The sequence below is a fragment of the Coregonus lavaretus genome (assembly GCF_964263955.1).
Source record: "Coregonus lavaretus genome assembly, chromosome: 3".
NCBI lineage: Eukaryota > Metazoa > Chordata > Actinopteri > Salmoniformes > Salmonidae > Coregonus > Coregonus lavaretus.
Genome location: NC_139990.1, coordinates 46,433,805 through 46,457,390, shown reverse-complemented (window position 1 = coordinate 46,457,390; position 23,586 = coordinate 46,433,805). Strand labels below are relative to the sequence as shown.

General features: G+C 42.9%; 1 protein-coding gene across 1 annotated transcript; it reads right to left on the bottom strand.

The window, feature by feature from the left end:
* LOC311125514 (angiopoietin-1-like) lies at window positions 1-23,586 on the bottom strand (the record flags this gene model as incomplete). The annotated part of the gene is made up of 9 exons (XM_084158411.1): window positions 1-161; window positions 1,592-1,722; window positions 6,189-6,355; window positions 10,257-10,358; window positions 11,168-11,313; window positions 12,963-13,204; window positions 13,362-13,483; window positions 14,102-14,257; window positions 23,143-23,586. The coding sequence occupies 9 exons, from the start codon at window positions 23,584-23,586 to the stop codon at window positions 1-3; spliced, it is 1,671 nt and encodes a 556-aa protein (XP_084014537.1).

Below are 23,586 nucleotides of genomic sequence, written 5' to 3'. Positions count from 1 at the left end.
TCAGAAGTCTGCTGGTCGTATCATCATGGCGGTAGCACGGAGAGAGTAACTTGACCCTTTGAAGTAGTGCCACCTGATCCCATTCAGTTTACCCATGTTCTGACCATGATTGTAGTACATCCCGTTCAGGTTCGATGGTCCACAGGCATCGAACCACCAACCTGAAGGCATAGAGAGAAAGGCAGAGAGAAACAAACAACATTTATTTTAGGCTTGATGATGTTACACTATCAGAGGAACTATCAAAGTCATAACTGTGTGACCTCCCTGTAACCTCTGATTATCTCTAGATAGCTTTGTTGCAGCGCCAAGTCATCAACACAAGAGCAGACTCCAGCACTCCTCTCTCTGGATAGCTTTGCCCCATTCTGACCTCTGACCTTTCATTACAGGTGAGAGAGGAGTGTGAGGGCAACTAACAAAATATAAATAGTCTACAACAATCTCTGCGAGCCCAACACGTTTGGACCAGCTACTTGGAGTCTTATGGAGGGCCGTTAATGCCAAGTGATCTATCCACTAACCACTACACCTCCTGAACTCATCAACCTATGGGATGAGTCTCAAATGGCACCCTGTTCCCTATGTAGTGCACTACTCTGGTCCAGAGCTCCGGTCAAAAGTAGTGCACTATATTGGGAATAGGATGCCATTTGGGACACAGCCATACTCTAGTAAGCTACGTGTTGGCGTCAGCCATGCTTTAACCTACATTCCATGGGCATCTAAATTCAGTGTTATAGGTTAGAACTGACTGGAAGCTGGTGCTTGATGTTTGTGGCTACTTTTGGGTCTAAAGCACCCCATTGTATTGAGGGCAAGAGGTGCATGCTGTATGTGGATTTAAATACCTCGTTGTCACTCTAGACCAGCGTTTGCCAAACTCGGTCCTGGGGACCTCAATGGGTGCATGTTTTGGTTTCTTCCCTAGCACTACACAGCTGATTCAAATAATTTACTCATCATCATGCTTTGATTATTTGAATCAGCTGTGTAGTGCTAGGGCAAAAACCTAAATGTGTACCCAGAGGGGGCCCCAGGACCGGGTTTGGGAAACGCTGGTCTAGACATTGATAAAAGGATAAAGACATGTATCTGTACTATGCATTTTCTGATGTCCATTCTGGATCTAAATCCTGATGGGATTGTAGCTACTCATTTACATCACTTTAATATGAATTTTACTGTTATTTTCTATCATTTCCGCTGACCAGTTCCCTGGACTTCTAAACCAGCCACATGGCACGTGGCAATCATTCTGTAAAATGATGAGGGCTGCCACCTGGCTTAACCAGCTAAGATAGCATCCTCTGCTTTGATATGTCAGTAACAGTGCTGAATACATGCTAACTGGCTCCGGCTTGCTCTGCAGGTCTTCTAGACCGGGGGGGGGGGGGATAAAGTGGGTGATGGTGACATGGAGGTCAATGGGTTGGAAATGTTTTCACCTTGCCTAGCATAATCTGGGTGGGTTGTTGTTGTTGTTGTTGTTGTCTTATTGCTTCTACTTATCCAATTGTTTCAGTTCTACAGGAGTGCATACAGAGTGCATGTGGTTAGGGGTCGATGTGGACTTTAGCCTCAGACATACCCCCGGTGAGCATGAGAGCACATTTGCAGATGCAGTTGTCATTGTCCATATCCTTGGTACTGAAGTCTGCTCCGTTGATGACCAGGCTGCTCTGTCTGCCTGCCGTTCCACTGTGACTCTTCAGGAACAGCCTGACTCAGTCGCCAGGGTAACACAGAGGGAAATAAAGCAGAAACACAATGGGAGTGCCCTTTAGCTGCTGGATAATGCTTTGTTCTTGTTCTCACTGTGTGAACACTGGAGGAAAGAAATTCACCACCATTTTATATTTACATTTTAGTAATTTAGCAGACGCTCTTATCCAGAGCGACTTACAGTTAGTGAGTGCATACATTTTCATACAGTGCATACACCACACTGTTCTTCTAATCTAACACAAATAATATGTACCTCCCCTTGCAACCTGGTCTCAGAGTATTTCCTATTATTCTGTACGTAAATCCGAGTACCTCCCCTTGTTCTCACTGTGCGAACGCTTGAGGACAGAAATTCACCACCACAATGTTCTTCTAATCTAATACAAAGATTATGTACCCTTCTAAAGAAGTGTCTTTGAAATTCTCGTACACTATATCAAAACCAATCACACCTGTTGCTTTTATAAAGAAAATCCTGGTTTATGAGGGTATTGTTGGTTTCCTCATTTGTTTCAAACCATATACACTTCCCTGTGAACCCTTTGCACTCTCTCATCCTGCATTGTATTGCCCCATCTACTGTACTGCATGTCAAGCGGCAGGTCCAACTGTGGTTTATGAGTCAGACATCTTTGAGGTCTTGCCAGAACCAGATAATGGATACTTCACTTCTTAATCAGTAGACTTGAATATTATGTCTATGTTGAATACTATGTCTATGTTGAATACTGTGTCTATGTTGAATACTCTGTTGAATACTATGTTGAATCCTATGTTTATGTTGAATACTATGTTGAATCCTATGTCTATGTTGAGGGGGTCAAATACTTATTTCCCTCATTAAAATGCAAATCAATTTATAACATTCTTGACATGCGTTTTTCTGGATTTTTGTTGTTGTTATTCTGTCTCTCACTGTTCAAATAAACCTACCATTAAAATTATAGACTGATAATTTCTTTGTCAGTGGGCAAACGTACAAAATCAGCAGGGGATCAAATACTTTTTCCCCTCACTGTATGTGGTCCCTCTGTGTGGTCATATATCTGACCCATCAAAGTGTCAGGCTGATCATTAATGGGGCTTCAGTATGGTATGTTGACCAGGTGTTTGGCTCCTCTACAGTGACTCTGTGTCACACTAACTAAGTAGTAGTGGAAGGCAGCCTGGCTCTCTGAAACCCAGTGTATCTGAAGAGCTGCAAAATTGCTTAGGAGCCATGAACAGGGCGACCATGTCTATCAGCGCCATTTTGCTATCAGATTTGTGTGTATTGTTTTGTATTGTTATATACTACTGCACTGTAAGATCTAGGAACACAAGCGTTTAGCTAGGTATTACTGCAATGTTGGAGCTAGGAACACAAGCATTTAGCTAGGTATTACTGCACTGTTGAAGCTAGGAACACAAGCATTTAGCTAGGTATTACTGCACTGTTGGAGCTAGGAACACAAGCATTTCGCTAGGTATTACTGCACTGTTAGAGCTAAGAACACCAGCATTTCGCTAGGTATTATTGCACTGTTAGAGCTAAGAACACCAGCATTTTGCTAGGTATTACTGAACAGTTGGAGCTAGGAACACAAGCATTTAGCTAGGTATTACTGCAAAGTTGAAGCTAGGAACACACGCATTTAGCTAGGTATTACTGCACTGTTGGAGCTAAGAACACAAGCATTTCGCTAGGTATTACTGCACTGTTGGAGCTAAGATTACAAGCATTTTGCTAGGTATTACTGCATTGTTGGAGCTAAGAACACAAGCGTTTAGCTAGGTATTACTGCACTGTTGGAGCTAGGAACACAAGCATTTAGCTAGGTATTACTGCACTGTTGGAGCTAGGAACACAAGCGTTTAGCTAGGTATTACTGCACTGTTGGAGCTAGGAACACAAGCATTTAGCTAGGTATTACTGCACTGTTGGAGCTAGGAACACAAGCATTTAGCTAGGTATTACTGCAAAGTTGAAGCTAGGAACACACGCATTTAGCTAGGTATTACTGCACTGTTGGAGCTAAGAACACAAGCATTTCGCTAGGTATTACTGCACTGTTGGAGCTAAGATTACAAGCATTTTGCTAGGTATTACTGCATTGTTGGAGCTAAGAACACAAGCGTTTAGCTAGGTATTACTGCACTGTTGGAGCTAGGAACACAAGCATTTAGCTAGGTATTACTGCACTGTTGGAGCTAGGAACACAAGCGTTTAGCTAGGTATTACTGCACTGTTGGAGCTAGGAACACAAGCATTTAGCTAGGTATTACTGCACTGTTGGAGCTAGGAATAAAAGCATTTAGCTAGGTATCACTGCACTGTTGGAGCTAGGAACACAAGCATTTAGCTGGTTATTACTGCACTGTTGGAGCTAGGAACACAAGCATTTCGCTAGGTATTACTGCACTGTTAGAGCTAAGAACACCAGCATTTCGCTAGGTATTACTGAACAGTTGGAGCTAGGAACACAAGCATTTAGCTAGGTATTACTGCAAAGTTGAAGCTAGGAACACACGCATTTAGCTAGGTATTACTGCACTGTTGGAACTAAGAACACAAGCATTTCTCTAGGTATTACTGCACTGTTGGAGCTAGGAACACAAGCATTTAGCTAGATATTACTTTACTGTTGGAGCTAAGAACACAAGCATTTCGCTAGGTATTACTGCACTGTTGGAGCTAGGAACACAAGCATTTAGCTAGATATTACCACACTGTTGGAGCTAGGAACACAAGCATTTAGCTAGGTATTACTGCACTGTTGGAGCTAAGAACACAAGCATTTCGCTAGGTATTACTGCACTGTTGGAGCTAGGAACACAAGCATTTAGCTAGGTATTACTGCACTGTTGGAGCTAGGAACACAAGCATTTAGCTAGGTATTACTTCACTGTTGGAGCTAAGAACACAAGCATTTCGCTAGGTATTACTGCACTTTTGGAGCTAGGAACACAAGCATTTAGCTAGGTATTACTTCACTGTTGGAGCTAGGAACACAAGCATTTAGCTAGGTATTACTAAACTGTTGGAGCTAAGATTACAAGCATTTTGCTAGGTATTACTGCATTGTTGGATTTAGGAACACAAGCATTTAGCTATGTATTACTGCACTGTTGGAGCTAGGAACACAAGCATTTCGCAACACCCGCAATAACATCTGCTAAATATGTGTATGCAACCAATAAAATGTGATTGGATTTGAGCTGTAGGCCCATTTAAAGCCACACTCCATAGAATAGCTTTCCTTTTAAAGGCTGTGATCTTCCTCTATATGCCATGTTTAAAAGAATGGTCATTATTTACATAGATTCCCGCTAACAGATTATATATACTGACTGCTATATACTGTAAATTACTTTTCCATTTCCACTGACATACTTTGTTTACTCTCGCTCTCAATACTACTCAAGAGTTAATCTAATAGCTCTTTGTACATCCTTCCATCCTTCCTTGTTTTTAACTGGCTAGCAAAAATGTGAGCCAGGTAAAAATGGTACTGGTGTGTGTTCGTTTGTGTGATTGCATATCCGTGTGTGGGTGAACTAAATCAGATTGAGACAAAGCTTCCTGGTTATCGTTCTAAGGAATTAAAATATGGTAATTCCCTTTTACGATCTTACAGTTTATTTTGTTAGTAATGGCATTGTGAAATGAGGCAGAGCCTCTCTTTCACTAAGAAGCTGTGTGACAATAGTTTGTTTTGGACCATCTCCATCACAAGTACTACAGAATGGTCATGAAATAAGAATCTAGAGACCAAAATTGATTCCATTCCAGAACTCCAAAATATTTTTCAGTATGTTTTTGAACAGAGAATAAATGAAAAAGTAAGAATTATGATATTCTGCTGAAGTCCTAGAAGCCTCAATCATAAGGTTATGGACAAAGAAGTCAAGCAAACTGAAAAATGTATTGATTACAAATCATGATCAGAGTCCCCAGTGCCTCACCATCGTTACTGTGATGGAAATACAACACCAAGCACATCATTGTCAGTGATGGAACAAAGTCCAATATCTCATTCCCACTTCATTAAAAATCTACTGCATTTCCTCAAGAAAGTAAAAAGACAACCACAATTGAGTAGTAGAGTGACTATTTAAATAGGAATGTGGGCGTATTTAGTCAGGGAATGTCCAATGATCATAAAAACAGTACTGTAGGTACGATACAATGCGCTGAGATTCGATAAAACTTCATTTTTCTCCACTTAGGGTACATACAGATGTAGGATCTTAATTTGAGCCAGTTTGCTAGAGCAGGAAAATAATCCTGCAGGAACGGAAAATGTGAATTATTATGTGGATTATAATTCATGGACATTTTTGTAGGGGTTGATACATTTTTATTTAGGGCAAATCAAGTCTGAATTTTCAAAGTGGAAATGACATCTGTAGTTGCTATCAGCACCCCTACTGTGATACTCTTTAAGAATACGTCCCACAACACATTGCTGGTATCCTACCTGTAATTCTGCTTCTCGCTGCCGATGTAGAAGCAGTCGTAGTGGGAGAAGGCCTGCTGTCCATCCCAGTCGATCAGTTCCACCCTCAGGTTATAGGGCCTCTGACTGGTCAGCAGGAACACAAACTCATTCCCCAGCCAGTGCTCTCCAAACAGACTCCCAAAGCCCTGCAACAGCACAACAGCACAGCAACACATTTGTAAGTAAATCTTGTCCAAGCCAGAAAGGCTCATAGGAGCAGGAGCCTATCTCCTGTTTCTGTAGTGTAAGGCAGCTTGATGTACCAGTACAACCCCTGGACAGGATGCTAGTCTGTCGCAGGGCCTTACCCCAGCAACACATGGAGCTATAGAAAAAGAATTACTGTCATATCGAGTTCTTCTACAGGGACAAGATGACAAACCCTATATGGTTCTACGTAGAACCTTTTTTCTTAAGAGTGCAGACTAGAGGAATGTTCTACTCAGGGAATCTTTATTCTTTTTTAAAAAAGGAATTCTGTTCTGTGTTTTACTATTTTTTGACGGTGGTGAATTGAGGGAGACAGACAGATGAGATGAGTAGATAGAGAGATATAGATATAGATATATAGATATAGCTAGAGATATAGCTAGAGATATATAGATAGAGATATATTGATAGAGATATAGATAGAGAGATATAGATAGAGATATATAGATAGAGATATAGATATATAGATAGAGATATATAGATAGAGATATATAGATAGAGATATATTGATAGAGATATAGATAGAGAGATATATCGCTATATCTCTCTATTCTATATCTCTATCTATATCTCTATATCTCTATCTATATCTCTATCAATATCTCTATCTATATATCTCTATCTATATCTCTATCTATATATCTCTATCTATATATCTCTATCTATATCTCTCTATCTATATATCTCTATCTATATATCTCTATCTATATCTCTATCTATATCTCTATCTATATATCTCTATCTATATATCTCTATCTATATATCTATATCTCTATCTATATCTCTCTAGCTATATCTCTATCTATATATCTCTATCTATATCTGTATCTATATCTATATATCTCTATCTATATATCTATATCTATATATCTCTATCTATATATCTCTATCTATATATCTCTATCTATATCTGTATATCTCTATCTATATATCTATCTATATCTCTATATCTATATCTCCATCTATATCTCTCTATCTATATCTCTATCTATATATCTCTATCTATATCTATATATATATATATCTATCTATATATCTCTATCAATATATCTCTATCTACATATCTCTATCTATATATCTATCTATATCTCTATATCTCTATCTATATATCTCTATCTATATCTCTATCTATATGCTCCTGTAAGTCGCTCTGGATAAGAGCGTCTGCTAAATGACTAAAATGTAAAATGTAAAATGTATATCTCTATCTATATATCTCTATCTATATCTATATATATATATATCTATCTATATATCTCTATCAATATATCTCTATCTACATATCTCTATCTATATATCTATCTATATCTCTATATCTCTATCTCTATATCTCTATCTATATATCTCTATCTATATCTCTATCTATATGCTCCTGTAAGTCGCTCTGGATAAGAGCGTCTGCTAAATGACTAAAATGTAAAATGTAAAATGTATATCTCTATCTATATATCTCTATCTATATATCTCTATCTATATCTCTATCTATATCTCTATCTATATCTCTCTATCTATATCTCTATCTATATATCTCTATCTATATATCTCTATCTATATATCTCTATCTATATATCTCTATCTATATCTCTATCTATATATCTCTATCTATATCTATATATATATATATCTATATATCTCTATATATCTCTATATATCTCTATCTATATATATATATATCTATATCTCTATCTATATATCTCTATCTCTATCTATATATCTCTATCTATTTCTCTCTATCTATATCTGTATCTATATATCTGTATCTACTCATCTCATCTGTCTGTCTCCCTCAATAGATAGAGAGATATAGATAGAGATATATAAGTCCCCTGTAGCTCAGTTGGTAGAGCATGGCGCTTGTAATGCCAGGGTTGTGGGTTCGTTTCCCACGGGGGCCAGTATGAAGATGTATGCACTCACTCTGGATAAGAGCGTCTGCTAAATGATTAAAATGTAAATATATAGATAGAGAGATATAGCTATAGAGAGATAGTGTTGGGGTCTGCAGCACTAGACCAGACCTTGGCATGGATCTTTTTTTTTTACCAGAGACAATTTACAATATATCAACATTTGAATGGTGATCTAAGCACACCATGTTTAGACTCAACTTAAACCGTTTCCTCTCTCCTGTCGTCTTCTCTCAGATGTGTTCAATCAGAGGCCATTAGTGTCATGATGAAACACTCCCCACAGAGGGGTCACCGAGCGAACACATGCCCCATGAACAGCAAATCATCTATTCTCAATGGGGGAAGTCAAGAGGGAACCCATTGTATGCCCGTGTCTTTGCCAGGCTATACTCCACACTTCTTTAGCCCCTCACTGGAGGGCAACCATCCCTCGCTCTGGCCGAAAGTAGTGCACTATATAGGCTATAGGGTGCCACTTGGGATGTACTAAGTCTGTTCCTTGCTATGCGTTTGTAATGCTCCTTTCTCTGTTATAGTTTGACATATACATTTATATTGTGGAATATTGTGCTATGTAGGGATTCATATTTTCCCGAAAATCTACCAAGTTTCAATACCTGGAATAATTCATATTTATCCCGAGAGTCCCGGGATATACTGCAAAAATCGGAAGTGCCCATTTAAAGCTTTTAAAACCAAGATATGGTCACTACGCTAGGGTTCTCCCCAAATAACAGGGGTGCTGCGCCACCTTGTCGGCTTGGCTGCGCCACTATGTCAAGATTTCAGAGCAAATTAAACAGAAATGTAGTCATGATAGAGTAACTATCTTTGATCGACAGCGCATTTCAGAAGTAGCCTAGGCGATCTCGACACAGAGCACGCTCAGCACGCATAGAGCGCACTCCGAGCATAGTATTGGCGATTCATTCTTTGTAACAGCAGTCAAACAAAAGTCAAATGACCAAAGTTAACCTCCTTCAACGAATGACAGAATATCTCCTATATTTGGCAAAATCAAGTTGATGATTATACAGATAGCAGATCTGCTCATGAATAATGGGGAGATGAAGTGGAAATAGTTTAAATATCAAGGTATCTTAACGGGGACCAACTCTGTTTAAAAAATATCAATTTCTACTCTCATATCGTTTGTTGATCACACCGAAGCTCTCATATGGGCAGCAAGTACGAGACAGCACAGAGAAGCAGGGAAAGCGGTATTTTGACATGCATAGGCGAGAAACGTGCTTTGATAATGCAACCTATGGATTCCATTATAAAATTAGAAACAGGAGTGAGACAGGAGTCAGGATTTTGGGTTTCATTGGGATTGGGACTGGATAGGAAAATAGCCTAGGCTCTGAAGATAGAATTTCCCCTCATGCCTCTGAATTGTTAACAGACTTCATGTCTGTGACCGAGATGCCTATGTAGTGAATTGTGCATAGGCCTATCAAATTTGTGACTGTCTGAAGATTTACAATGACAGCTTAAAGAGGCACACGTTCTTTAATAGGCTATACTGTAGGGGTTTCCTGTAGGGTTCGTTAACTGCATTCGGGTCATGTGTGCAGTCCAGCACGACCGGCAGTGTCAATTATGCGTGCTCTTTGAATTTATGGCGACTTTGTGTCAAGTAAATAAGCTAGGCTAATGGCTTCCATGTGACAACCTGTTTGGATAATGTTGAATTTTAATTTTTGTTAATCTTTTGCTGTGGAATTTAATTAGTGCAGACATTGTGGATAAATGTTGTAATTTCCCGGGTCTTGTTGTTTATTTTTTCCGGTAAACGTGAAGAGTGTTCCCGGGACAGTCCCGGGATCCCGATTACCCATGTTAATCCCAAGTGCTATGTATTCACCAAAATCAGAAAAGATGTCAGTGTGAATACTGTGAGAATATTCCACCCTGGCCTCCTCACCATCTTGTACTCCTTCCACGTTCTCTGGAAGTCCATGGTCCCGTCTTTTCTCCTCTGAATGACGGACCATCCTCCCCCTGCTGCCTCCATGTTACAGTAAACCTACAGAGAGAGAGACAGAAAGTCAGTGACATGGGTAGTTTACGCACTACTCTCACACATGCAGTGCATATCATGACAATAACGACTCTGTTTCCTGTAAAAGAAGACTAGCGGTTAAGAGCGTTGGGCCAGTAACCGAAAGCTTTGGGCCAATAACCGAAATGTCGCTGGTTCGAATCCCAGAGCAGACAAGGTGAAAAATCTGTCGATGTGCCCTTGAGCAAGGCATTTAAACATAATTGCTCCTGTAAATCGTTCTGGATAAGTGCGTCTGCTAAATGACAAAAATGTACTATAGATGAGTGTACCATGTTCAGGCCATAATGACAATGTGTCCTAAGCCCAGGGACGTAGCTCAGTGTAGCCATGGAGGTCCCATTGACACTGACAGCTGATAATGGACAGTAACACACTGCCAGTCAGCCATCTGCGGCTTGGCAGGAGGAGGACATCTGCCGTGTAGCTGCGGTGAAGAGGCCAGCCAAGAGTATTTCCAGACCCAGCATATCAGCCAGCCAATACCTGACATATTCCTGGGATATTGTTGTCGAATCTTTTGGCAAGCGGCTTTAGGGTACCGTATATGAATTGCTGCCACTTCACTTGCACGTAAACTAAAGTAGGTTACAGTAAGAAAAAGTGCAGCCCTTGAATTTTTCATGTCAGTTTTTGCTGTTTTGCATGCAGAGCCAAAGCCTGCATATATCATCTGTAATGTATGCCTCTATAATACAAATTATGCTAATTGAATTTACATCTCTTTTCCCCCTCTAATATTTACTGAAGATAATATATCAAGTTTTCCTTACCTTTTTGGTCTCCTGTGTGTTGATGTGAATAGTATATACTCCACTGTTGTTGAAGCCAGCTTGAAAGATTTCAGAGCAGTCCCGATACTTTCTCTCCTCATGAGATGAATCTCTCTGCTTAAAGGCAAGGTTGCTGTTTGGGACCACTGCTTGAATAGATAATGAAACAAGAGCAAACAAATTATAAACTAGGCTCCAATTTGAATGCATCCAAAATCCTTTGTAATCAACAGCCCAGACTGGGTCAGTTCCTATTAGAACAGGTTCTTATGTTCTGGAATGCATCTTCTTATGTTCTTAGAACACTAGACAAGTAGCTGTTTCTAGTCTGAAGAGGCTCTTGAAGCCAGTCTGGGCCCTGACTGAAACACTTCTGGTGATGTTTAGCAGAACTCCCTTTGGGCGACAGGTAGCTTAGCAGTTAGAGCGTTGGGTCAGTAACCAAAAGGTTGCTTGTTTCAATCCACTAGCTGACAAGGTGAAAAATCATTAGTCACTCGAGCAAGGCACTTAACCTTAATTACGCCAGGGTCTCCGTTGATAATGACAGACCCTGGCCATGACCCCACTCTCCGAGGGCGTCTCAGGGAGAGTTGGGATATGCAAAACAAAACACATTTACAATTCACAAATGGATATTACATTAATTCACACTTGTACATGTGTGAAATAGGACAAATATAAGCACCCACCAAGTTATTATAAACTCCTATAAATTCTCTTCAGTCTCCAGTCTACAGTAAGTTCTATTTAACCCTAGCCTGAGCTTTTAAGGTCAACCCCCTCCAAGCCTAAATCATTCATATCTGTGCTATGGTATTTATGATCCAGGCCTTTCCCGGTCATAGATTAAGCCTATGCTACTTCCCAGTGAGCTAAATTACGTTGAAAAGAGGTCTAAAATACGTATTTTCCAGACGTTGAAATCAGGTTCATTTTCGGGTTCTGAATGAAAGTTGAATAGACGTCTTTTAGACAAAGCTATAGAAATTCGGCACAATATATCCTTCAGTTCTGGATAAGAGCGTCTGCTAAATGACAAAAATGTAAATGTCAAAATGAACACTGGCAAAGTATACTGGGTGTTATTCTAATGAGCTCCGCCCCCAAACAAAACCACATTTGGTCGGTCCGGATCAGACCAAATCTGAACCAATCATAGACGTCTATGTTTCACAGGTTAGGACAGCACAGTACAGTACAGTACTGTACAGTGTAGAGCACAGTAGAGTGCAGTGCCATTTTGTACTCTACTGTACTGAACTATACTCTACTTTTCTTTACTATACTTAACTGTACTGTACTCTGCTGTGCTCTACTGTACAGTGCTGTAGTATGCTGTAGGACCAAATCTGAATGAATCATAGACAGGTTTTTAGGGGCCAAATCAAGGCCTGTCCAGACTAAATTTGAATCAAACTTAGACATCTGTGTTTGGGCCGAATCAAGTCCGGTCTGGACGTCTGTGGACTTTGAAATCAAGGCCGCTCCGGACCAAGTTTCAACCTCTTTTCAACGTCCATGGACGTCGGCCGGTGCTCACTGGGTTAGTCCAGCCTTCTTAGTCCAGGTATAGGCTTTATCTGTGCCCAGAGAATACCTTGTCTGAACCTGTGAACATTTGCCACAATATATCCTCCAGTACCTCTGTTTTATTTAACCCTACCTAGAGCTTTTAAAGCCAACTCCCTCTTCCCGGAAATCATTCCTATCTATGCTATGATATTCATACCCCAGAGTATTTTATTTATACTTTCTGTAATAGGAAACATTGGCCCCAGCATCCATCCAGTACCTCCAGACCCTCTGTCCTTAGAGCAGAGTTTCATCAGACTGTTGACGGTGTCAGTGAGCTGCTGTTGTTGACTAAGCAGGATACTGTTGTTGCCAGTGGCCTGGTCCAGATGGGTGTGTAGCTCTGTGATCACACTGCTCTGTCTGGCTACCAGCTGCTGCAGGCTGGACCTCTCCTCCTGTAAGGTAACCAGCTCCTCATGGTGCCCAGACTCCAGCTCCTGCATCTTCTGCTCCAAGAGCCTGATCAATACAAGTGATTTGACAATCAGTTGATCAGTCGATCAGTCAGTCAGTCAATCAGTCAATCAATCAAACAGTCAGTCAGTCAGTCAGTCAGTCAGCCAATAAATCAAGACAGAACTGCTCATGGGAAGAAAATCATCCATGTTGATTTTACCCATTCTTGTTGTGCAGCTTGCTGATCTCTGTAGATTGGTGGAGGAGCTGGGTCTCCAATTTGTTGGTGGACAGAGAGTTCTCCAGGAGCTGAATCTCCAGCCTTGAGGTCTGATTCAACACCTGTCCATCAGGAAACTGTTACTATCATTCATATTCACCCAGTCAAGTGTATAGACATGATCTATATAGGCTAAAAGTGTTAACATGTATTTTAATGTACTTCATAGGCCTATTCATCCAATCAAATGAGGAGAATTGCTGTGTAGGCTACATGATTAAGTAGTAAGTGTTACTGATATCATATCGTGCACTTTAATGTTCTTTGGAGAGGGATATTTGTATATGATTCATACTGTTGTAAATCACATTGGCTACGCATGGCCTGTCTGCAACGAACTTGAAACATTGTATCAACTATTATGGCCTCCCGAGTGGCGCAGTGGTGCTAACTGTGCCACTAGAGAATCAGGCTCTGTCGTAGCCGGCCGCGGCCGGGAGACCCATAGGGCAGCGCACAATTGGCCCAGCGTCGTCCAGGGTAGGGGAGGGAATGGCTCAGTTGGGATGTAGCTCAGTTGGTAGAGCATGGCGTTTGCAACGCCAGGGTTGTGGGTTCGATTCCCACGGGGAGTATGAAAATAAATAAATAAATAAAATAATGTGTGCACTCACTAAATGTAAGTCGCTCTGGATAAGAGCGTCTGCTAAATGACTTTAAAAAAATAAAAAATACTGCACCTGGATCTCTACATCTGTCAGTTTCTGTGTGTGCTGGGCAGTCTGGGTCAGGAGGTTGGTGCCTAGATCCAAAATGGCGGCTGTGTGGTTGTGGACAGCACTTTGCTGCAGCTGAGCCATCTCCACCTTCAGACTGTCCTTCACATAGCTCTCAATCTGACACACAAACACAGAGGAGGTATGAAGAGATGTTTAGGGCTTTACCTCTCTTGCCAGACTCCTGGTGTTCTGTACACTCCACTTCATTGGCTGTGAGAAAAGTTCAAACATGGTTACATTTAATTAAAATTTTGGTAATGTTCTAGGCACACTCTCCAACTGGCTTGACATTGTGTCACGCCCTGACATAGAGATCTTTAGTTGGTTTGGTCAGGGTGTAAATTTCTATGTGTAAGATCTAGATTTTGTATTTCTATGTTGGCCGGGTGTGGTTCCCAATCAGAGGCAGCTGTCGATCGTTGTCTCTGATTGGGGATCATACTTAGGTAGGCAACATGACTGCCTATGTTGTGGGATCTTGTTTCTGGTTTGGCTTGTTTATGTGTAGCCCATTAGAACTTCATGTTACGTTGCTTTTGTTGTTTTGTCTTGTGTTTACTTCTTAATTAAACATGTACGCATACCACGCTGCACCTTGGTCCAATCCTTTACTCAACGAACGTGACAGAAGATCCCACCACCAACGGACCAAGCAGCGTGAACAGGAAGAGCAGACAACATGGACATGGGAGGATATTTTGGACGGTAAGGGATCCTGGACTTGGGAGGAGATCCAGGCAGGTAGGGATCGCCTTCCTTGGGAGCAGACGGAGACAGCGAGGGAGAAAAAATGGCGACTCAAAAGGTCCCGATCACTAAGGAAGCCCGAGAGGCAGCCCCAAGAAAAATGTTTGGGAAGGCACACGGGGTGGTGGGCGAAGCAGCAGGAGGCCCTGAAAGACCTGCAGCTCAGCACTCTGAGAGAGGAGACCACCACCTTACGGGGGCTGATAGAGAAGAGGGAGCAGGGGCTCTCCATTCAGAAGGAGGCACTGCAGGAGGCCCACAGGGAGAAGGAGTCAGTGGATGCACGGAGAGAGGAGCTGGCTAGGCAACAGGAGGAGCTGAGAGAGGAATTAACCCTAGAGAAAAGGAGAACGCAGTCCTTAGAGCAGAGGCTGGCAGAGCCAGGTTTCAGAGAAGAGCCAACTCCCCGCACTCGTGTTAAGGAGCGTGGGACCATACAGGCACCCTGTTATGCTGTGATACGCACTGTATCTCCAGTGCGCGTTCACAGCCCGGTGCGCTTGGTGCTGAACGCTAAAATGAGCGTTCAGCCAGGCCGGGCTGTTCCTGCTCCTCGCACCAATCCAGTGGTGCGTGTCCCCAGCCTGGTACGGCCCGTACCTGCTCTCCGCACCAAACGAGTGGTGCGTGTCTCCAGTCCTGTATGCCCCGTACCTGCTCCACGCACCAAACCAGTGGTGCGTGTCGCCAGCCCGGTACGCCCCGTACCTGCTCCCTGCACCAAACCAGTGGTGCGTGTCTCCAGTCCTGTACGCCCCGTACCTGCTCCCCGCACCAAACCAGTGGTGCATGTCTCCAGTCCTGTACGGCCCGTACCTGCTCCACGCACCAAACCAGTGGTGCGTATCGCCAGCCTGGTACGCCCCGTACCTTCTCCCCGCACCAAACCAGTGGTGCGTGTCTCCAGTCCTGTATGGCCCGTACCTGCTCCTTGCACCAAACCAGTGGTGCGTGTCACAAGCCCGGTACGCCCCATACCTGCTCCTCGCACCAAACCAGTGGTGTGTGTCGCCAGCCTGGTGCGCCCCATACCTGCTCCTCGCACCAAACCAGTGGTGCGTGTCCCCAGCCCGGTATGGCCCGTGCCTGCTCCTCGCACCAGACTAGTGGTGCGTGTCCCCAGCCCGGTACGGTCCAGTTCAGGGTCAGAGCAGTCCGCTCCACCGGTGCCTAGTCCAGCTCTGGTCAGCTGCTCCACTCCAGTGCCAGAGCAGTCCGCTCCACCGGTGCCCAGTCCAGCTCCGGTCAGCTGCTCCACTCCAGTGCCAGAGCAGTCCGCTCCACCGGTGCCGAGTCCAGCTCCAGTCAGCTGCTCCACTCCAGTGCCAGAGCAGTCCGCTCCACCGGTGCCTAGTCCAGCTCCGGTCAGCTGCTCCACTCCAGTGCCAGAGCAGTCCGCTCCACCGGTGCCTAGTCCAGCTCCGGTTAGCTGCTCCAGTCTAATGCCAGAGCAGTCTGCTCCACCGGTGTCTAGTCCAGCCCCGGTCAGATGCTCCAGTCCAGAGCCAGAGCAGTCCACTCCACCGGGGTTCAGTTCAGCTCCGGGCAGCAGCTCCACTCCATCTCCTGCCTCCTCAACCCTCCTCTCCTCCCTTTCTGCATCTTTTGACTCTATGTCCCCTATCCTCCCGGCCGGCTCGGTCCTCCCCTCCTGCTCCGTGGCTTGACGACTCATTGCGAGATCACAGAAAAGAGCTCCGGGCAGCCGAGCGGAAATGGAGGAAAACTAGACTCCCTGCGGACCTGTCATATTTTCACTCCCTCCTCTACATTCTCTTCCTCTGTTTCCGCTGCTAAAGCCACTTTCTACCACTCTAAATTTCAAGCCTCTGCCTCTAACCCTAGGAAGCTCTTTGCCACCTTCTCCTCCCTGCTGAATCCCCCTCCTCCTCCCCCTCCCTCATCCCTCTCTGTGGATGACTTCGTCAACCATTTTGAAAAGAAGGTTGACGACATCCGATCCTCATTTATTAAGTCAAATGACACCGCTGGTCCTGCTCACACTGCCCTACCCTATGCTTTCACTTCTTTCTCCCCTCTCTCTCCAGATGAAATCTTGCGACTTGTGACAGCCGGCCACCAAACCACCTGCCCGCTTGACCCTATCCCCTTCTCTCTTCTCCAGACCATTTCCGGAGACCTTCTCCCTTACCTCACCTCGCTCATCAACTCATCCTTGACCGCTGGCCATGTCCCTTCCGTCTTCAAGAGAGCGAGAGTTGCACCCCTCCTCAAAAAACCTACACTCGATCCCTCCAATGTCAACAACTACAGACCAGTATCCCTTCTTTCTTTTCTCTCCAAAAGTCTTGAGCGTGCCGTCTCTAGCCAACTCTCCTGCTATCGCTCTCAGAATGACCTTCTTGATCCAAACCAGTCAGGTTTCAAGACTGGTCATTCAACTGAGACTACTCTTCTCTGTGTCACGGAGGCTCTCCGCACTGCTAAAGCTAACTCTCTCTCCTCTGCTCTTATCCTTCTAGACCTATCCGCTGCCTTTGATACTGTGAACCATCAGATCCTCCTCTCCACCCTCTCCGAGTTGGGCATCTCCGGCGCTGCTCACTCTTGGATTGCGTCCTACCTGACAGGTCGCTCCTACCAGGTGGCGTGGCGAGAATCTGTCTCCACACCACGTGCTCTCACCACTGGTGTCCCCCAGGGCTCAGTTCTAGGCCCTCTCCTATTCTCTCTATACACCAAGTCATATCCTCTGTCATATCCTCACATGGTCTCTCCTATCATTGCTATGCAGATGACACACAATTAATTTTCTCCTTTCATCCTTCTGATAACCAGGTGGTGAATCGCATCTCTGCATGTCTGGCAGACATATCAGTGTGGATGTCGGATCACCACCTCAAGCTGAACCTCGGCAAGATGGAGCTGCTCTTCCTCCCGGGGAAGGACTGCCCGCTCCATGATCTCACCATCACGGTTGACAACTCCATTGTGTCCTCCTCCCAGAGTGCAAAGAACCTTGGCGTGACCCTGGACAATACCCTGTCGTTCTCCGCTAACATCAAAGCGGTGACCCGATCCTGCAGGTTCATGCTCTACAACATTCACAGAGTACGACCCTACCTTACACAGAAAGCGGCACAGGTCCTAATCCAGGCACTTTTCATCTCCCGTCTGGATTACTGCAACTCGCTGTTGGCTGGGCTCCCTGCCTGTGCCATTAAACCCCTTCAACTTACCCAGAACGCTGCAGCCCGTCTGGTGTTCAACCTTCCCTAGTTCTCTCATGTCACCCCGCTCCTCTGCACACTCCACTGGCTTCCAGTTGAGGCTCGCATCTACTACAAGACCATGGTGCTTGCCTACGGAGCTGTGAGGGGAACGGCACCTCCTTACCTTCAGGCTCTGATCAGACCCTACACCCAAACGAGGGCACTACGTTCATCCACCTCTGGCCTGCTAGCTCCCCTACCTCTACAGAAGCACAGTTCCCGCTCATCCCAGTCAAAGCTATTCACTGCTCTGGCACCCCAATGGTGGAACAAGCTCCCCCACGACGCCAGGACAGCGGAGTCACTGACCACCTTCCGGAGACACTTGAAACCCTACCTCTTTAAGGAATACCTGGAATAGTATAAAGTAATCCTTCTTCCCCCACCCCCCCCCCCATAAAAAACAAATTAAAAAAAGGTGGTTGTCCCACTGGCTATCATAAGTTGAATGCACCAATTTGTATGTCGCTCTGGATAAGAGCGTCTGCTAAATGATGTAAATGTAAATGTGTTTTGACTGATTTCATGTCAATGCTTATATGGCAAAAATTCGCTAGCTAGCTAACCAACAACTCTAACGATTTATTTGAGAGTGCTGATTGTGAAAATGTATTCATGTTTTCAATAAACATTTGAAGGCAAAATATATTTTACATTTTACCCTGTCTGTTTTACCCCATAGTTGCATATGCATTGGTTTTGTTGCTAAACAACCAACTAGTCTATTTGTGCTTGAAGTTCAAAAAGTCAACCCAAAATAAGCTAGCAGTCTTATTGAAACATAGTGAATGTTTTCAGGAAGTTATTTAAAAAACTCAAAATAACCTATAGTTTCCGTTCTCAGAGCGTTAATAAAACCTCCCAGTAAAACTTTGAAGGAACCAGAGTAAAACATTCTCAGAACCTCTCTGCAACCTACAAATAAAAGTTCCCAGAATAGAGACAAAATCTTCTGTTCTCAGAACGTTTGAAAACGTTATGTTTTACCGGTCAGGATACGTATGGCTTCGTTCCCACAACCAATGTGAAACCAAAAACATACGTTCCCACAACTTCCAAGGAACCAACCAGAAATAACGAAATTATATCCAGGGAAGAAAATAAGTTGGATATGTATTCATTCCCTTCAGTAATTTTGGATTTAAGGATTTACTGCATCGATATGGTCCTGTCTAAGGATTTCCTTGGCCCCTGGTCAACTACTTAGGGAGGGATCTTTCAGGGTTGTTGAGTTCAGTCATTTCCCTTTAGTCAACCAGGAGAGATCAGTCATGGGACTGCATCTGTATGTTTTCTACCACAGATACATCATGTGGACAGGGCTCAGCTGCCAATGACATTATCCATCTCAAGTTCACTATCCTCATGATGATTACAATGAGGAGAGGAGAGGTCTTTCCCAGCAATATGCTTTCAAAATATGTTTGTTTTTTTGTGACAGCTCAGGGTCATTCAGTGATTCATTGAAGTTTATAGTTTTCCTGTTACACCGGCTTTCAAGCCATGGCCTTTTCAGTTCATGTCAATCAGTTTGAGTTTAGCCTTGGACAGCTTTTCAAACTATGTAGTTCCAAAAATGTACAGTTTGGAAATTACCGTTACAGTTAGGTAGTCACAATAATGGCATATGAAATATGAAATATTTACATCGCAAAGCTAGAATTTATTGTCTCACTTCATCCCTGATTTAACGTAACAGATCACCCTAAGTATGATTTTCAATTTGAGAACATCTACTGTGTGGCTAGATTCCCTCTGCACAGACAGAGGAAAGGCCTGGCCTGGTCTCTATGACACTTACTGAAAGTGCAGTGTCAGACTGTTTATCTCTGCTGCTATGTGGTCTGAGCAGCTTCCCACTAAGAATGAAGACAATTTAATAGTCGGCTAATGGAATCAGTCAGGAACATAATGGATTGCTATTAATCTGTAAGATCAGAGTGTATTAAGATGTCAATGTCAATGCAGAGGAAAGGGAGAGAAGGGCTAGTGCACTGTACACATGTTGAGCAGGAGAAAACGTGTCAAGTGGCAGTCTCCTTATTACAATGTCCAGATTAAACATGTAATGTCCTTTCCTCAAATAATTACACACTATGTTAGACATAAGAAACCCAGAGGAGTAGTTGCAGGGCCGGACTACCACATTTGGGGCCCCAGGGCACCTACCTCCAGGGGCCCCACCAAAATAATAAATATATATACAGTACCAGTCAAAATATACAGTATCACACCTACTCATTCCACAGTTTTTCTTAATTGTTACTGTTTTCTACATTGTAGAATAATAGTGAAAACATCAAAACTATGAAATAACACACATGGAATCATGTAGTAACCAAAAAAGAGTTAAACAAATGATGGACTGTCATTTCTCTTTGCTTATTTGAGCTGTTCTTGCCATAATATGGACTTGGTCTTTAACCAAATAGGGCTATCTTTTGTATACCACCCGTACCTTTTCACAACACAACTGATTGGCTCAAATGCATTAAGAAGGAAATAAATTCCACAAATGAATCTCAAATATAAAATATATTTTGATTTGTTTAACACTTTTTTGGTTACTACATGATTCCATATGTGTTATTTCATAGCACTGATGTCTTCACTATTATTCTACAATGTAGAAAATAGTAAAAATAAAGAAAAACCCTTGAATGAGTAGGTGTGTCCAAACTTTTGACTGGTACTGTAAATTATTATTATATTTGAATTATTTTTGGGAAAACAGATTTATTTTAGGAAAACAGCTAACTTCCTGCATTTCAACACATTTTGCCATGGCGCAGAGATAAATATTTGCAGTTTTATAATACTATTCTACACATTTTGTCATGAAGCTGAGAGAAAATGTTGCAGTTTTAACCTCCTAGGGCTTAGTGGTCACATACGTGGACAGCACTTTTTAGCTCTTATGTCCACAATTGTGTAGAAGTTCTGTCATATTTCATGGCTTATTCTGATTTAGATATTTATAAAAGCCTTGTATATTTGTCATGACATGCAAATTTAAAAAAAAAAGTGTAAAACTAGCAACTTTGTAGGTCACTAAACATGAAGTACACGTAAGTGTACTTATGGACTGAGGCTCCTCGAAACAGCTAATATGCTTGTAAACATGCACACACGTAAAATGGGAAAAAAGCTAGCTCTGATGCAGCTAAAAAGCTGTACATGGTCCCAATGAAATAAATAACAATTAAATCACTAAATACATACATACATACTTAAATTAGTTTTGTTGAAAATGTTAGCCTAATGCAATTCGGACCATGAATCCACATATGTGGACATCATTTTTCTCTAAAAGTACATCATATCAAAAGATGATACTTAGTTTTTATTCTAATTAGGTTCCAATAAGCCCAAATAGCAAAGAGAAATAAAAAATGCATGTAAAAAAACAGCTTGGGCCTTAAGAGGTTAAAGATAATTTCCCTGCAATTCTACACATTTTTCCATGGGGTGGAGAGAAAGATGTGCTGTTTTATAGCTCATCTCATGCTATTCTTCACATTTTGTCATGAGGCTGACAGAATATTTCACATTTTTAAAGCTACTTTCCTGCTAATCTACACATTTTGCCATGATGCTGAGAGAAAATGTTGCAGTTATAAAGCAAATTTCCTGCAATTCTACACACTTTGCCATTGCCTCCAGGGGGCCCCCACCCTCCCGTCCCCCCTGGTTGGGGCCCCCTGAACATCGGGGGCCCCAAGGTACATGCTCTGAGTGCCCTTTAGGTAATCCAGTCCTGAGTAGTTTACACAAGATAACCAGAATGAAGTTTGAGGAAAGTCTTCATGTATAATTCTGTTGGTTGGCAATGTATGCAGCATACAGAATGTTTTCACACAGTCAACCCCTCTAAGATTTTACATGTGGGCAAGAGCTATTATATGTCAATGTTTATTGTTTTTGATGAAACAATTCCTGTGTCCAATTCATGCATTGAAAGTATGACGGCTATCTACAACACTTGCCATCTTATTCATTAGCATTTATGTTATGTTAAGTTCATATATCATAAACACTCTTCCAAACCATTGTGGAACAAATTGGTGCCAAACTACTGAAGTGGTAGTCTGTTTCTACTGAAGTGGTAGTCTGTTTCTACTGAAGTGGTAGTCTGTTTCTACTGAAGTGGTAGTCTGTTTCTACTGAAGTGGTAGTCTGTTTCTACTGAAGTGGTAGTCTGTTTCTACTGAAGTGGTAGTCTGTTACTACTGAAGTGGCAATCTGTTTCTACTGAAGTGGTAATCTGTTAATACTGAAGTGGGGCCAATGTGACCCAGTGTGAGAAGGTTCAGACAGACAACACAGTGTTTTCTTAAGAACAGCCAGTCCAGCCGGACACACTCAGAACATCACAACCTAGCGACCAAGTAAACAGACATAGAGGAAAGAGATGGATCCAGGTTGGACAGAGCCAAATGTGTCCTATAATAATAATATTCATTATGGCAGGACACATTTGGCTTGGTCCAAATGGTTCATGGGGTTGTAACATACTCAATGCTAATAATGTGCACTTAAAGATGCACTATGCAGAAATCGCTCCGGCATTTCCTGGTTGCAAAAATTCTAATAGTTAGCCTAATTTCAGTTTATGTGACAAAATAAGCAAGGATAGTGTAGATAATCATTGTACCATCTAAACCACTGTGAAATATGTTTTCCAGAACCGAAAAAATATTGTATTTTCAACTGTTTAAAACTGGTGTACAAAACAGACGACACAAAAAACTAAACTCAAGAACGGGAAGCATAGAAATAGCGCACATAGAACCGATCTACCGCTTCTTAGACTTGTTTTGATAACAACTTTGGCTAATGTAATAGCACATAGTTCAATCTGATAAAAAAGCAGATCATTTTGACCTGCACAGCCATGGGACATAGTATGCATTTCCTTCCAGATTACATATGTCTGATAAAGCTCTGTTTAGACTGAAACGTCAGGCTTTAATCTTTACATCAACTACTACTATACTGTATGCATAGAGAACATGCTTTTACCTTCTGAAGCCACTGTGTGTAGTTGTCCATGATGTGCTCCAGGTGTTGGATCCTCTGGCTGCCCAGAGCTGGGGCCGGTCCTGGGATGTTGGGCTTTATCAGGGGGGCATCTCCTTGTAGAGTGTTCCCCTGGTACTGGCCCTGTCCCTGGCTGGTGCTGGAGCCGCCGACCCCCTCCCCCTCCGTCCAGCACGGCCTGTTCCCCCCAGCGTTCTCTGGCAGCAGGAAGGTATAGGTGCAGGATCCGTGCTGGATAGAGTTGTACTGGCGAGCGTTAGTGTTAGTGCTGGCGCTCATGGAGCTGCTGCCAGCTATGTCCCCTGAGCCCCTGGGCAGCTCTTCCAGAGACACAGACACACAGCCCGTCAGCAGCAGGAGAAGGGCAGCCAGAACCAGCCAGATCATGTCGCAGCTGGGCTGGCAGGGCAGGAAGTACCACGGCAT